The sequence below is a fragment of the Anoplopoma fimbria genome, chromosome 1 (genome assembly GCF_027596085.1).
Source record: "Anoplopoma fimbria isolate UVic2021 breed Golden Eagle Sablefish chromosome 1, Afim_UVic_2022, whole genome shotgun sequence".
Lineage (NCBI taxonomy): Eukaryota > Metazoa > Chordata > Actinopteri > Perciformes > Anoplopomatidae > Anoplopoma > Anoplopoma fimbria.
In genome coordinates, this window is record NC_072449.1 from 10641282 (window position 1) to 10658413 (window position 17132).

Below are 17132 nucleotides of genomic sequence, written 5' to 3' on the forward strand. Positions count from 1 at the left end.
ACATATGGAATTATGTGGTAAACAAACAAATGCTCAACAAACCAGAATATGTTTTATATTTTAGATTCTTCAAAGTAGTTGAATGAGAAGGTGTGTCCAAACTTTTGACTGGTACTGTATGCCTCCTTGTTCCTTTTCAAGTTAAGATTGAACAAGTGTATGAAAAGTTCACAAATTATGGTGCATTGTTGTGTACCATTTATTTGTGTATATTGTGCTTAAAATGACCTCCTCCCCCATCGACAACAGCATTAAATTGGCTGACTGCCTATATGTTAATTAATCAATAACAACTATCAGGGGCCATTCTGCATAGTGGGTACTTTTACTTTTGCCGCTATATTTAGGCTACATCTGTCACAAATACTTATCATTTACGTAACATTTTGAATGCAGGACTTTAAGTTATTCAACAGAATGTTTTTACAGAGGGATATTGCTTTTTTTACTCAAGTACATCATCTGAACACTTCCTCCAACACTGCAAAATACATCATTACAAGTCCTGCATTCAAACTCAAGTAGACAGAGTGATTTTAATTTGGTTGCCAAACTTAATAAAAATAACAAATTACAGGATTTATTCCTCAGTATAAGCATCATTTATACCTTTCAGATTTATTTGGGGTCTTATTTGTTGTAGAGTATCACATGTATTACCTAAATAACAAGGTTTTCTTTCATCTCCTCTTTCTAAAAGTCAAAGCTTGGGGTTGTTCAAAAATGGCATGAAAAGAGAACAGGATGTCAGTGTTATTTTTACTACATGTGCGTATTGTAAACTGAAACAGTTTCTGAAATTTCATTCTGTTCTATTCTATTAATCTACTGCGGTCAAATCATTTGCTGGTGTGAAGTCCACCACTGTGATTTACTTGTGTCTTTTGTTTTGAGTTTTATTAAGACTCTTTGGTTCTACTGTATGTGAGGGAATCCTTACTTTTAAGGGGATGTAGAGTGTAAGCTATTCTGCTTTTTGTATTTTTCTAATATAAAATGGTCCTAGCCAAATTCAGTTGTGTCTGCATTATTTAGTGTTATTGGTCTAATAGGCACTTATTATATTAGTATAACTCTGCATGCAACTATTTATATTATTTATGTTTATGTCCCTCCTCTAAAATTCATAAATCAAAATTACTCCCACAGATAATTAAAATATTCTCTAATAAACTTGAACACCTTCAATCAGATTTTAATTTGGTTGCCAAACTTAATGCTTTTAATTAAAATAACTTTGTTTTAAGCAATGTTTTTCACATTTCAACTGGTTTAATTTGATTATATACAGATGTGTGTGGAAATAGCCACCATTCTAGGCATAACACCAGTTTAAAGCTACCTTTGGTTAAAGTACCTTAATGTATTATATTATTGGCAAAATATGATGTGGGCATGTCTTCACTGGAGCTTCATCCTAAGAAAAGCTTTATATACAAGTTATGATCATTTTACTTTAACTACATGAACATGTGTCACATGCAAAATGTTGAGAGGAGATTTTGCTGTTAGCTGTATGGATGAGTGAGAGGTGGACTGTAGCAGATTTTTGTCCCAGGGCCCCCAGTGTGTTAATGTTGCCGGGCTGGTAAAGTATCAGTGTGTGGGATAGGCCAACAGGATCAACAGAGATGCCACTGTGATGACTAAATCAGTCTGCAGAATATGGTGACGTTACATTAAATGGTGTGTTGTGTGCACTTTTTAGAAACAGCAACCAAGAAGCCTTTCACCAGATTTATTCCAAGAAAGAAAGAAAAAATCTCAAAATTTCATCCATAATGTCCTTGTTCATTACATCTGAAGAAGAACAAGACCACCAGCACTCAGACTCAACAGAAAATAAAAATAACAAATTATAGGATTTATTCCTCAGTATAAGCATCATGTATACATTTCAGATTTATTTGGGGTCTTATTTGTTGTAGAGTATCACATGTATTACCTAAATAACAAGGTTTTCTTTCATCTCCTCTTTCTAAAATTCAAAGCTTGGGGTTGTTCAAAAATGGCATGAAAAGAGAACAGGATGCAACCACTTTAAATACATTACAGAATTGAAATACTTCCCATTGTGGTAATGACAGACAATCAAGTAACATTTCCATTTTTTAAAACTTTGATATTTACAGCAAATATAATTTTTGCCACTTTTAATGATTATGTCACAGATGATCTTTCTTTACATGACGTTACATCACAGGTTATAGTCCCGCTGTTCTGTGATGATGGGAAATAGATTGGATTCATACTTCCTGAATGAGCTGCAATTACAGACCAGTCATGATGTATCAGAAAATTTTTAATACGAACACAGCCCTCAACTTCCCTCCAACATTAGAGAACAAAACTAAAATAAAGGTATGTCTGTTTTTCACCTTGCAGCTTGGCCAGGAAGTAGACAGTGTTGCTTGGCACATTTAACCCTGACTCTCTTAAACAAACATAACAAACACTCAGTATAGACAACTGTCCTCGGTCTGGACTGTCAAGAGCAAGTTTAGATAAAAAATTGTCACATCCATTCAAATTTATTTTCCATGGAAACATTGTGATCTAACACTTAAATGCCTTTGGAAACTCAGACCTAATAATAATTTAACAAGAGGCATAGGTATTTACGTAACAGAGGCAGACACCTCATTTTGCACATGAAAAAGGCAGGTACATAATAAACAGCGGTTTAAAAATAATAGAAATGGGGAAACCACATGTGAGAGAAATAACTTGAGAAAGAGAGAGAGAGAGTATACAAACATATCTGTTTGCCCTTTAAGAAATTTATTGTAAAAAATAATCAGTCCATGAAGCAGACCAAGGCAGATCAAGCGCTGATGCATAACCCAATGTAAGTATCACACATACATCAAACCACTTTGCATCAAGGAGGAAGGTTATTTGGGTAGCACTCAGCCTCATGAGACCCTGTCGAGAACATTTGTATATTTAAATACTATGATTGCAATATTTTCATTATCGACTGAATAAATTCTAGCAAGATCACTTGAGGTTTGTGTCTGCATCATCACCTTCAACACCAGCTTTGTTAAGACTGGTTAGACTGAACATTCCCATCTTGATTTCAACTACCTCCAGCCCTTCCTTCCTCACTCTCTCTCTCTCTCTCTCTATTCTCACCCACTCATCCATCCACTCATTTGCTCACTCACTCTCCCCCCTCCACACAACGTGTAACTGTTCCTTGGTTACCTTAGCCAGCTTTGCAGCATTTCCTATAAGGTTAAACTGAACATGGCATATTGTAACACCCAGTCCCCCCCCCCTTATTTTTAATATGAGGCACAATCTGAGAACTTAACTTTAATTTGCTATTTCCTTTGGGGTGCAGCAATAGTGAACTGTCGATGTTATCAGGACTGAGTTGTTTCTATGATGGCTACATCTCTAGTTCCTTCCTTAAAACTACTTTCGATGCATTGAGAACTGAAAATAACGCTGTTGTGTCTGCCTAATGTCCACTGGTGGTTGTATATATAACTTAAAATATAAAGAAGTGAACATGACATCTGAGGTCTTCACACAGGTATTTCACAAATATACATCTTTTGAGCATTGTGATCATTCATTCAACACATTGATACCCAAACTATGTCTATAACAAATATACAACATACGTACTAAACAGACTCTTTATTTCAATTTTCATATATTAAAAGCTCTAAGAAAGGCAGCAAAGATGCGCAATAAGGCAGATCCATATGACACACTCAATGACACACTCCATATAACACGCTCTACTCTGGCACATTTACACTAACAGATGAGATGGATCTTTTAAAGGGCTTCGGTTGCTCTCTATCTAAAGTGGTTTATGAGTCAGTAAACTAAAAAGTAAAAGGAAGTTAGTAAGGTGCAAGGGAGTGGGAAGGATGGTAGAGAAAAATAACGTGGGATGCGTTTTAGGTTATGAGCAACCTTTGTTCGAGGTGTAGATCCAGTGACATGCAGCTTATATGCACCGGGTGTGTGTTTTTAATGTTTTATGCATGGAGTGGGGTATTATGGCCAGGAATCTGTGACTAATTGATCAATGATTGTCAATTTGTCCCTTAAACCTCCCCAAAAACAAGTGAATAAATACACACAAGGGTTATAAGGCTGTGTACGTAAATTAACAAAATCTCCCTTGTACAAGATTAATTAATCAAATATATTTTTGAGGAGCCAAATACAAAAATCTGTCATGATGGTATAAAAATGGACTGCATCGATTTGTTAGCCGTGGAGAAACTAACACTGACGGAGATAAAAGGAATAATACATGAGGTGTCCATATAGCATGCATTCATAAGCATCAGATGAGGGACTATGGCAGCTGCTTATGTGTGAACAAAGCTGAGCCATTAAAATCAATATAAGCCTTTATGGAACATTTTACAGAAAGTAAATAGCACTTTATCTCACTGTTACATGAAGTTGAAGAAGTCTTTTTCCATAAGGATTGTTTTTTTCTCTCTCTGTTGTGTGTGTCTAAACAGTATGTGCATGTACATTTGTGTGTCTGTGTGTGTGTGTGTTTTTACAATCGTAATCAGGATCAGTACTGTATGAATGAACTTGTAACTTGTGGTTAAAAACCTATTTTTCCAGTATATCTGCTGAAAAAGATAAAAGTCACTACCTTCTGCTTTCCTGAACCGGAGACACAAGCAACATGTGGCATCTAATCACTGAACCGGCTCAGATGGATCCACTTGTTTCAAATCACTTGTCAGATTCAGTTAGTTTGAAACTTTGTCCCGTCCATTCTGCATGGCCTGCTAAGCATCTAAGTGATTGACAGCAGAGAGATCCCTCCCTCTCAGGTCGCTAAAAAGGTATCATCAGCCTCTTATTGGACCACGGAAAACTTCCAAGAAACCGCCAGCAGCCCGCTGATGTCACTGACCCCTCCCTCCTTCTGCATCGTCAAGGCAACCATTGAGGCAGTGGTCGTCGCTCCCGAAAGCACCCTGGGACTGCAGCAGCTCATACTCCTGGTCCAGGAAGTCTAGGCTGTTGTTGCTAGGCAACCCACGGATGGTGAACTTGTGGGACACTTTGGTCCACTGCTCTCGATTTGCCGCCACTCTCTCGTACAGCTCAGTGGCCTCAGGAAACAGCTCAGATAAGAGCCTGAAAGGACAGACGGCAGTGGTGGCACGTGAGTTAAAAGTTATTGTGATACTTTATAAAGTTAGGGCTTCCACATGATTACTTTACATTAAGAGATCTTCAATGTGCCAGCTTGAGAATTTGCGCACATTTTAAAAGTCTCAAATAAAAAGGTCAAGTAAAAATTATTATTTAATTATATATTATTTTATCTTCATTTATTTTATTCATATGTCTTGCATGTTTTATCTTCAACAGAGTTTACAGCATTTATTTTTGTTAATCTGCAATAACTAATTTGTTGGAAGTGCAACAGGCTGCAAACACAATATTAACCTTAAAAAGTTAATATTGCAAACATGTTAAAAACTGTACATACCTAGCAGACATTGATGTTCATTTGGAGTAAAGTTTCTGGCCACCTGACTGAATGTCTGACCAATATTCACTATTATTTAAGCTCTATTTTGCTCCTGAGTTAAATATCTGGCTGCTAAATGCTCCACTATGTTCTAACTGTGTCTGTCTGCTGTTTGATACTGTTCGGGTGGCGTACAGTGAGTTTATCAGGGATTTTTTAGTTGCTAAAGACAGCAGCCTGCTGTAGCCAAAATGCAGCTAATGAGAGCCGAAAAACAGTAAAGTTGTGGGGTCATAAAGCCAACACAATGAGTGGAATATTGATTAGAGCAGCTTCAAATGATAAAAAACAAAATATACTAAATACAATCCAAGCTGTTAAAAATTATATATTTCTCTGGTGAGCATTGATAGGAGATTATTTTACAAATGTAATCTCTCTCCATGTGTTCAATACTTGCTATGTGGGGGCCAAGGTCAGTATTGACCCTAAGACAAAGTGATATGTGATGGTGGGGGGGGGGCTTTTTTTACGCACTTGTAAATGGGCATGGCGATATGTTCCATGAAGCTTATCTGTAGTTCGGGGATGTACGCTTTCTCTCTGTCCATCATCTCACTGGGTCTGTTCCCCATGGCTTTTTCCTGCACATACACACAGACACAGACATGAGTAATGAGCACTCTATCGTGTAAAAATGACACACACAGCTTAAATAATTTGACATTTAACAGCTGGTGTACAGTGACACATACCAGATCTCCTTGAGAGAAGAACTCTTTATAAATCAGCTCCTGTGGACACAAACAGGCAGACACATGTTATTGCTCACATGGTTTCATATTCACAGTGATATTGATTAAGTTCTCCTTAAAATACAGCTCACTGATTTATGTACTGTCACACAACAAAAATAAAATATAATGTGCAATATTCCTTAAGATTCTTTTTGGGACAAACCTGTTCAGATCTTTTGGATTTTCATATAACTAATTTAAAATGTAATAATACAATCTACTATCGAATACCATAATTCCATATTTGAAGCCAACCTGTTTTTAGTTTCTCATATTTGCAAATATTACTGTATTATGACAATGCTGGATCACAAGCATGATGTAATCTAAGATAAACCTAATTCCATTACATTTCCACATTTCAATATTTAGAGTGATTGCTGTTTTTCCATTAATCCTCAAGCATTTTTCTGACCAGTGAGAAAATAATCTACCAACTGAGACCAACATAAGCCGGGCCACGTATTACACAGAAATGTGTTTCCTGTTTTGGGAGAAAGGATTACTGTGCATTTGCTGTAGGTGTTTGGAGATTTAGGGTGAAGGATTTAGGACAAGGGTCAGGGTTTTCGTGTTGAAAAGGGGGCAGACCAAGATTTAACATAATCCTTAAATGCAGTGCAGTTTCACAGAATAAAATATAATAGAATATAGATTGAGAGTTTTTTTGCAACTGTACGGATAAGAACCCCGTCATCTTTATGGTCCGAAAAAGGGGTCACCTTTACTGTATAGTCATTGGTATAAATCTTTAGCAATGCACTGCTGAAAATATGAGCTGCTACAACACTCTGGAGAAACATCTTGCTGCTGCATGTCAACTAATAGAGAAAGTATATAAACTGTCTGAAACTGAAGTCCTTTCAATACCTCATATCAAATATTTTGTTTTTTGTTTTTACAAAGCTGTTTAAATGCAGTGTGCTAAAATAATTACTAAATGTTAATATTAATAATTTTTCACATTACTAGGGGTTATTATACTGCGAACACTGAGACACATTTACATGGTTGTACACAGTATACATGCCAAAGGGTGTTTCACAAACACCAAACAGGGCTAAATAAAAAAAGACCTAAATGTAAGTGTGCTGATTCATATATTGTTCATTATTCCCCAATTCTAAACTAAACACATTTAGCTTAAATACATATGTAAAGTTATAATGTAAAGTATAGATATTGGTGTAGACTATTAACTCACAGCTATCTTGCGTGTGGTTTTCCAGCCCTTGGTTTGGTCCGACAGGTCACACGATGTCATCAACAGGCACAGCAGCATGGAGCGATGGGTCCGGCTTTTTGGATTGAATCCGTCTGAAGCAAACACATGCAAAATATAATATTACTCTGTCTAAGCTTGAATTACACACATACTTTGGATAATATTCTCTTTTTTTCAAGAAACTAATTGCATTTTAGAGTCAATAGAATGAATATGTGATACTGGATATTGATGATTAGAAGCCACAGCTGTATGTCAGGTACAAACAGTTTGTGCAAGAATAAATTATGTCAAAATTCATCTTAACACTGTGAATGTCTATTCTCTGTTTGGTCAAATTTTTATCCATGATTGACAAGTTACAGACCCTGTGGTGCAACGCAATCACTAACTCATTTAAAAGCTTTTAATGTCCTTCAATTTCTGAAACAGCATACAACTGATTCCACTGAGGAGACATCCACTCAGGATAACCTATAATTGGTTGCATTCAGGCGAATCAAATCACGGGCCAGCAGGTTACAGCCAATTATTTTATATAAGAATAGAGAAAAGCAACAGTCTCTTACAAAGGGTTAAGAGTTCAATAAAGGTAGAGGATTACTAAGAATGTCAGTGATGAAAGCTGGAAATTTTACCTCAGATCTCTGAAATATAAGTCAGAAAATAATGAAAATGTAGAGTCAGTATGTGGCTTTTGTGTGGTGCGATGAAAAGGAGCCAGCAGGAGAAATGTACAGTCTGTATATTTGTCATTGATTATTTAACCCCAAAAAAGGACAGAAACTTACTTGCAAACTAACAAAATGCTTTCCAAGCCTCCCTCTGCTGTTTGGGGTTGTGAGTTTCAAGCAAAAGTAGAGACGTGGCTGTGCATACTGAACTACTGCTGCATACGTACCATCAGCCATCTTCTGCAGATCCTTGAAAATGCGAAGGTGGTGAGCCAGGTCCGTTGCCAGAATGATGTCTCTAATCAAATCCAGCATGCGCGTATAGTCCTAAAAAGACATCAAAAATAACTTTACCTTGTACATAAAGGGAAGGCAGAATGAAGTAAATGGAAATGAAAAATGAGAGACAATTCGTAATGTGTGAATGTCTTTCTATTTCCTACCTTCCTATTGAACTTCTCAAAGATGTTGCAGCCGTGAGTGTTCAGAATGGCGATGGCCTGGGCAAAGTGATGTCTCTGTCAGGGCAAATGAAGCGTAACGGGAAAATGAAAGAGTGCATTTGAAAATGCAGCTTCTAAGGGAATGTTGAGTCATGTTGTAATGCAACAAGCAAAGACAATTTATATATACATGTGTCCCATTGCCTCATCACTGAATTTAAGTTTGAATTTGGCCACTAGGTGTCGTACCAGCAAAAAAAACTACATTAGTAGATTACACATAATGAAGATTACCAAAAAGGAAGGAACAAATCAAATTAAGAAAATTATATTTTTCAGTCTACAAAGTTAAATTATACATGGTGCATATTATAATGCACTCTTTAGCATTGATGTCATAATTAGTGGTGGTGTAGACTGCATAATATTCAGAGGTGCTTCTAATATTCTGCCCCATTCAAGAAGTGGGGTTAGGTCAAAACATCAAAATCTTTAACTATGACCTCAGTAATAATAATTCAATAGTATAATTTATGGAACAGAACTACAGTGGAGTGTGTACATGAAATAAATATAAATATAGGAACAGATCCCTCATGTTGTTATAGCTCTGATAGATTTCCAGTCTGCTCTCCCACACCCCTACGATGTGATGCAGCTGGTTGCTAGTTTACCTCCATCACAGATCCCTCTGAGCTGTACAGAGCAGCCAGCACAGATTGCTGAAAATAGAAACAGAGAGACAATGAAACACAATCATTATTATGTACACATTATATTGATTCAAATTAAACAATATGCTTCAGTAAAATCCTCCTCTTGAACTGTACTTGTCAGCTTGAATATGGATCTGATTGAATATGAAATCGTATCAGAAGCTGACAAAACGATGACCTTTGTTGCATAACAAGAGTGGGAGTGTGCGTCATGTAGGTGCTGCAGGGTTATAGTGATTATAGATGATTATAGTGGAGCAGAGGAACATGCTTCTAATCAAAATGAAATCTGGTGTCTCACTGGGGCAAATTCACAGATGGGGAGGCTTTGACTTTGATATCACTATGAGCCCATCTTTTATTGATCTTCTCCATCTTGAGCATCTAAAGTCAATTTATAGTCTGCTTTTTAAAGTGCAGGTGCAGTGCTGCTCTACTACACTCTATTAGGGATGTTTATTCTCTCTAATAATGAATCAGTCTTCTTTGAAAATGATTCAGTATATCATGCTGCTTTACTATTTGTCTATGATTCGGGTTTCCATACACACCTTCGCAGTTTAAATGAGAAAGTTGTTTGTTGTCCTTATATAACTTTAGAATGGAATATTGGTACATTTTTCTTTATAATGCACAAGCTGCCTCCTTATCTATGTTCTTTACTGACACCAAAAACATATGGACAAATTATGATTAAGTTTTTGCACCATCTTGGTGTGAGCTACAGAGACACTTCAAACTAGATTAATTATAAAAATGAAAGATTTTAAAAACAGGATTGAGGACTTTTTGAACACTGAATATACTTGTTGCTGAATGACACTGCTATTTCATTGGTTGATGCAATTTGCTGTTTGTTTTAAGTCTGTTACTTGTCTCTTTTATGTGATATTTTTCATGTTGTTTTTAACTTTTTAATGTTGTTTTGTTTTTAAGTCTTGGCCAGGTGTTCATTGGACAAGAGATTTTAAATCTCAATGGGACTATCCTGTATAAATAAAGGTTAAAAAACATAAACATAAACATTATTTGTGCTCTTACTGAGTCGACTTGGAAAGAATTGTTGGTGCCACGGTGATCCAGGTCATGGCACATACAGGAAACAAAGAGAGCTAGAATCTCTATATCCCTAAAAAGAGAGGAAAGAAGGAGGATTAAGGTTAGAGACAACTAAACGTTTAGCTACTTGTGTCACTAGAGAGATAAGTGTTATATACGTACTCGAGGTAGTTGGACAGCCCTAGGTTTTTGTAGAGCAGGTAGCAGAAGTGTGAGACAGAGAAGGCGTGCATCCAGTTGTGGTAGGGAGGGTCCCTGTAGCCTTTCTTCACCATCAGACAGAACCTGACACCAAACAGTTTGATTATCATCTACAACACAGCATGCAACGAGTGGTGCTTAGAGCACGTAATTTAGTGATTTTCCAATGAATAATTGAGTGATTTCTTAATAAGCTATGCAGTGGGTTTGTTCTTGTTCTGTTTCTTTCTTTCAATAAAAAAAACCAAAACAGTCAACATAGGCACCATAAATTGTCTCTACCAACCCAACCATCCACAAGTTAAAAGAATAATTTTACATATTTGATTATTTGTTCCGCTCTGCTAATAATTTTTTACCAATATCTTGTCAGTTTTGTTACTAGAGACATTTACTCCAACACACTATAAAGCAGCTGACAAGAATGAGATCATGGTAAAGGATTCAAAAGAGTGATAAAGTAATTAAATCATAGGTAGTAAGAGTGAAAAATGAACAGCAAATCTGAAACTATTCATCAATGCAAACTACTTAAAGTAACCGGAGGACACATTCATACACACAGGCTCTTATATTCAGTACATGAATTGATGGATTTGTCAGACCTGGCGAGAGTGTGCAGGTCAATCTTGTATGTGTTGATGAAACCCATGTCTTCAAACATGCTGAGGACGCACTGCAGACACACACAACAGGATCAGTTACATTTCTTTTTTGTTTCTCTTTGGCCTCCTCAGTCTCTCTCATTCTCGCTTGTCTCTTACCAACGGCGTGTTGTCGTCAGGCAGGGAGCGAGGTGTGTACGTGAACTCGGCGAAGCAGGAGTGGATCTCAATCACGGGTTCAATCCCTGTGACCAGGATCTTAGATACCTCTTCCTCTGACACCTGAAACATACACATACTGAATCATATTGAGTAAATAATATGGACAGTGTCAGTAAATACAACGCGTCTGTGTGCGAGAGCGAGCGAGATGTACAAATGTGATGTTACCTTCATATGGTACATCATCATCTCGTTGGCCAGGTGGGACCTGAACTGAGCTTCATGGACTCTCTTGTAGAGCAGAGACTAGAGACACAAACATCATATTATAGTAACATTATACGGATTATTTATGGTCACATATAACTCACTATGTGATGTACAGTTCAGTTACAGCACCAGTAGTAGAGCAGTCTCCTTATTTCTTCTTCTTTTTCTATTTATTTGAAAAAGATAACTAAGTAGGCTGAGATGGTGTTCGATCTTTGGCATACAGAGCTTGATTTTAAGACAAGGACGAATAATTTGCAACAATATCCTGTGTTTATCACAGATCATCCTGCTGAACCCATTTTAATCCCAGTCGACAGCATACTGTACACCATGATACACTGTGAGCAGATAAATAATGCATGTTTTCCTGTTTAAATGATTAACGAGCTGCCTAGCAGGCAATTATTTTTCCAATCCAATATCTTTACAGTTTATTGATAAACTACCTATGGAGACCTGCAAGAGCTTTTAAGCAGCTGCAAGAGCTGCTTAAAAGGAAGGTGAATTGGAAATTATGCCTTAAATATCCCCAGAGCTGTACTTTGTGTATCAGCTCTTCTTTTCCTTCCTTCATTCCTAAATCTATGGTCTCTACTTGAACACCATCTCCATTACAGCGCCTTTCTTAAGGTATATTATGTCAAATCAATTGTAAATCCATCATATTACTCAATCGATTGCAAGACTGCTGGACGGTATTCTTAGAGACGGGATTAAAAAAGTCCAGTAAAATAAGTTTTTATCAATATTTCTACTACGTTCCTGTAAAGGTTAAGTGTTGCTGCAGTGATGATAAATATGACAAAGGTTGATCACATTGTTTTGCAGCAGTCATACTATGCTTTTGAACTACACCATAAAAGCCACTCAGATTGAATGTCTTTAAATTTCCCTTGAGGCTTGACTGAACATTATGCTCCCACTGAACGGATCCCATTTTGCCAGACAGGATCGATCTTTCTGACAGCACTAAAAAAAGATCTACCACACTGTTTTAAGAGACTAACGACTGTAACTCATGTTGTGAACTTTATTTCGTTCCTCTGGTGCAGTCAAACCTAATTAAGGATTATTCAGTGCATGGAACTTGCAGGGATTTTATTATTATACATTACATTTATATTGTGAGCTATGTTACAAAACGCAGAGTTAATGACATTACATTGTTTACAGTGAGTATGAAGATGAATGTATAGCTTAAAACTTGCTGCATTTATTCCATTATAATGTTTCACACTTTGTCATTGCTGCTAAAAAATAATAAGAGAAAGTGATGGAAGCCGTCTTCTATGGTAAAGTGAGGCGTTTAAGTTGTTAACTAATTTGCAACTGACAATGTTTATCTAGAAACTGTATAGTTTTTGTACTTAATGCTTAATGCTTATGCTTAATATGCTTGGTTTATAGCTCGGCTTATTTGTTTCTCTGTATACAAAACTAGTGCCGTTTTGACTCGTGTTGTGGCAGCATTCAATAAATATACTGCAAACAGTTCAATGACTTGTCCCTGACCAGCTGCCTGTGGCTATTCAATATACCAGAGTCAGAAAATGAAACTGTTATAGAGAGTCAGTTCTTTCAGCAGGTAGAGACTTACATGGGCGATGCTGATACCGCAGTAGATGGAGAAAGCCGTGGCCAGGTCCTCGTCAAAGCGGTTGAACCACGGCCCGTTCATTTTATTCACCAACTCAGCCACCCCGATCACCTCTGGAAGATGGAGGATTTAAAGAAAGGGGAAGAGGACAGAAGTAAAGATGCAGAGAGGAAAAGGAAGGTGAGACATGAGTGAGGCAATGAGTTGAAGAAAGAAAGGAGAGAAAATTGACGGTGAAGAATAATGGAGAGTGAAAGATTAGAGTTAAGGACGGAAGAAAAATGAGGCACAGAATGCAGCAGTCAGAGGTGCAGAACAGACGTTGAATCAAACAGGGCTGCTAACTTAAATTAATTTCACACTGAAGCTGAACCTAATTGCACGTAAAAAGATCAGAATTCAGCTCTTTATCTGACAGTTTTCTACATTAAGACAAATCACAGAACCGAAGGTTTTTCTGCTCGGATACAGCAAGAAGCCGGGAGCAGCATCAAAGTAATGCAATTTCTAAGTATGGAACACGGTGAGGACGGTTGCCTCTTCAATCTGCACTTGATGCACTTTAACATTTAGGAGAAAAAGGATGTCATGTGAAAGCTCTTTCATGCTATTCTGAGAGAGCACATGTGTAGAAGCAGCTTCGTTTTTTAAAAGGAAAGAGGAAGAGTAGGTACGTGCTGTACAGGATACGAGAGGAGCATCTAGCAATAGTGTAATGAAACCAAATCTGATTCCTTATTATATTATCGGTAGCCTCGTTATTGCGTTATCAGTGCATTACTAGACTCTACAGGGGCAGCTGGGCACCTCTCTTTACAGATAATAGATGTTGCCACATTGTATTTAAGTACAGCAAAAAAAAGTTTTATGCTCCCAGCTGCTGAAACAATCCGCCGAAAGCTGAATGTGTAATATCCTTAAACTTCATACCTTAACTAATTATATAATGGCCACAAAAAAAACTTAATTACAACCTACCTATATCTTTATATATTTTGCTTTTGTATTTTATCTATTTCATTGTTTGTATTTTCACTTTTATTGTTATTTCTGTGTGCATGAGTCTACACTGGTTAATATTTTATGTCACCTGTAAATTGCATTAACCTGCATGAAAGTTGCTATATGAACAAAGTTTGGTAAGAAAAAGAAAGTTGCAACTTTTTGTGTATGTTGAATGAAGGAAGTTGTGTGTGCATGTGTGTGTGTGTGTAAGTCTTTGCTGCTAGTACCATTGTTCTCGTCTTTGATGGGGAAGCAGAGGATGTTGCGAGTCTTGAAGCCCGTGCTGTCGTCCACACCGCGATAGAAGAGAGGATGGGAGTAGGCGTCTTTTATGTTCAAGATCTGACCGGTGGTCGCCACGTGACCTGCAATACCCTGATCTGCTGGAATACGAAACTCGTTCTGCACTCACACACACACACACACACACACACACACACACACACACACACACACACACACACACACACACACACACACACACACACACACACACACACAATTGCTTCTGTCATCTAGGGACACTATTATTCTTCTACAGTTGTTTTTAATTGATTGTTGACAGCAGAGTCAGACAGGATATGTGGGGCAAGAGCATAACGTATGCAACCGAGATGACGCTGATGATGTAATTACAACGTCCTAAATTGTAGTCTGGATGGAGACCTTTGTTGAATGTCAGTCTGTTTCTCTCCCCCATCAGTTCCTGCCTGTCTTTATTGTCAACTCTAAAGGCATGGAAATCGCTGCTCAAAAAGGTCACAGGAAAGACTCCAGACACATACATCTGTCTGTGTGTGTATGTGTGTGTTTGTAACTGAATGCTTGTTTGTCGTACCTCCTCATCACTAACCACGCCTCCGTCAAACACCTTTGCCACCAACTCATGACTGACACGATCCAGCAAGAACACTGAACAACTGGAGAATCAGAGAGAGAACGAGAGAGAGAAAGAGAGACCGAGTTAGTGGGCTGACGGGGAGGGAAGCAAAGCAAAGCAGAGAAAATGAGAATGTCTTTTATCTCATTTCATCCCAGGTCATTTTGCAACTTTAATTATAAGCGGCAAGTCGGTTAAGAACAAATTGCCAAGATAGCCTTTTCAAATGGAGATAAAGACATTCACACTGCACACACGCGCTGTTTCACACAGACACACACACACTGAAACATCCCTTTGAAGATGAATCAGAGGGCTTACATCTCTGCATCACTGAGGTTCCTGGCCTCCACTATAATTTCCTGTAACAGCACTGACACATCATCTGAAAGAATTAGAGAGAGAAGGAGAGGGAGAGAGAGGGAGGGGAGAATCAAAAAGAAAACAGAGGAAATTAAAGGAATAATAGCAAAGCCCGGATAGACAGAAACAGATATTATACAGTAAATTGCCGTGGATTAGCTCTACAAGCTGATAAGACTTTTTCATAATCAGCAGTTTGGTACAGTGAGAGGGCAATTTGCTCTACCAGTGGATCAATTCTTTGCACCTGCAATCACGATGAATCATCAATGACTTATTCTGCAGTTGGTGCTTACTGTTAGATTAGAATCTAAATGACTCAGTGTAATGAGAGGATAGAGAGGTGGAGCCATCACTTAATGCCCTTCTGATTTTACGGTTATGATCCTGGGTGTAATCACCTTCTCGGTAATAACTCATTCAATTACGTGCGCTATTTGTTTCGCTAGGCGATCAATTAAATATCGGCCATTAATGCAAATTGTACTACGACATTCTCTCTTCGCAGACAGGCAGAACTTACCCAAGTGGGTGAAGAGATTCTTGGCCACTTGTAAAAGCGCCTGTGTGAAAAAAACAGTGGACAAGAAAAGCTCTTTAACTTCAAGCATTATTTATGTTTGCATGCATGTGTGTATGTATGAGAGTGTGTTTATGAGTGAGTATGTGTGTGTGGGGGCATGTGCAGTATACCTGGCACTCCACTTTGAGTTTCTGTTCTTTCTGGAAGGCCAAAGTTGAGGTGAGGACCGTTGAAGTGTAGCAGAAACAGTGCTGGATCACATGCTCATCTGCCTCTGTGTGTCTGCAGCGGAGAAGGCACACACACAAGCACAGAGTAAACGGTAAATTAATTGCTTGTCTTGAATTGCCGTTAAATCAATCTGCAACTAATCTGATCTAAATGGATGAACAATTTTTCAAGCAAGTCATTCTTTGGGTCCAGCTTCTCAATAATGTAGATTTGCTGCATTTTCTGTTTTATATCATTGTAAACTGAAAATGTAAACTAAAATGATTCATCAGTGGTGGAGTGTAATAAGATGTCAAACATGATCAGTTTATGAATTATGCATTGTTATGATTAAACTAAACACCGGTATATGAAGCTGTTAACATTTAACATCTAAGAATTATACTATTCATGAGAAGTAATATTCCAATAAAACATATGTGATAAATGTCTCTCTGAAGCTATTTTGCATAATGGGTACTTTTACTCTTGACAGTAAAATAAGTTTTGCTGCCCTTTACTTTCAAAGTAATTTGAAGATCTCATTACTTCTTCTACCACTGCATTGTACAGTTCAAACAATAAATGGGTTAATTGGGAAATGATTGGTTTTAATTGATAATGAAAATAATGATTATTTGCAGCTCTAAGATAGAGGCAAGATGCATAGTTATTGACGAAAATCACATGAAAAAAGAACCACTTACAGCTGTGTAAGAATGTAGTCACTGTAATGTAATATGTCTAAATGGCTGAAAATAGAATCAAACTCTGGTTTCCTGCAGGTGGTGAATGTGAGTGTCATCCTCTTTGACAGCGTTAAGCAGGCAAATGAAGACTGACTAATGAAATGATCTAGGTGATGCTGCTAATTGCCTGCAGTTTCCTCTATGTGCCTACAGAGGGCAGTGGCATGTTATCGT

The 17132-nt window shown here is 37.5% G+C and overlaps 1 protein-coding gene across 2 annotated transcripts in view; it reads right to left on the reverse strand.

The window, feature by feature from the left end:
* Positions 1 to 3302: 3302 nt before the first annotated feature.
* The window catches only part of LOC129089636 (cGMP-dependent 3',5'-cyclic phosphodiesterase), a 143449-nt gene continuing 129619 nt past the window's right edge, over positions 3303 to 17132 (reverse strand). For both annotated transcript variants that reach the window (XM_054596919.1, XM_054596927.1), the window contains exons 14-31: positions 16170 to 16281; positions 16000 to 16039; positions 15435 to 15498; positions 15072 to 15153; positions 14461 to 14635; positions 13229 to 13341; positions 11587 to 11664; positions 11356 to 11478; positions 11197 to 11267; positions 10553 to 10675; positions 10373 to 10460; positions 9290 to 9337; positions 8616 to 8690; positions 8400 to 8499; positions 7478 to 7590; positions 6232 to 6270; positions 6014 to 6120; positions 3303 to 5136 (exon numbers count right to left, since the gene is read on the reverse strand). In XM_054596919.1, coding sequence (XP_054452894.1) covers positions 4902 to 5136; positions 6014 to 6120; positions 6232 to 6270; positions 7478 to 7590; positions 8400 to 8499; positions 8616 to 8690; positions 9290 to 9337; positions 10373 to 10460; positions 10553 to 10675; positions 11197 to 11267; positions 11356 to 11478; positions 11587 to 11664; positions 13229 to 13341; positions 14461 to 14635; positions 15072 to 15153; positions 15435 to 15498; positions 16000 to 16039; positions 16170 to 16281 — 1786 coding nt within the window. In that variant the 3' untranslated portion in view covers positions 3303 to 4901. The remainder of the gene's footprint in view (positions 5137 to 6013; positions 6121 to 6231; positions 6271 to 7477; positions 7591 to 8399; positions 8500 to 8615; positions 8691 to 9289; positions 9338 to 10372; positions 10461 to 10552; positions 10676 to 11196; positions 11268 to 11355; positions 11479 to 11586; positions 11665 to 13228; positions 13342 to 14460; positions 14636 to 15071; positions 15154 to 15434; positions 15499 to 15999; positions 16040 to 16169; positions 16282 to 17132) is intronic.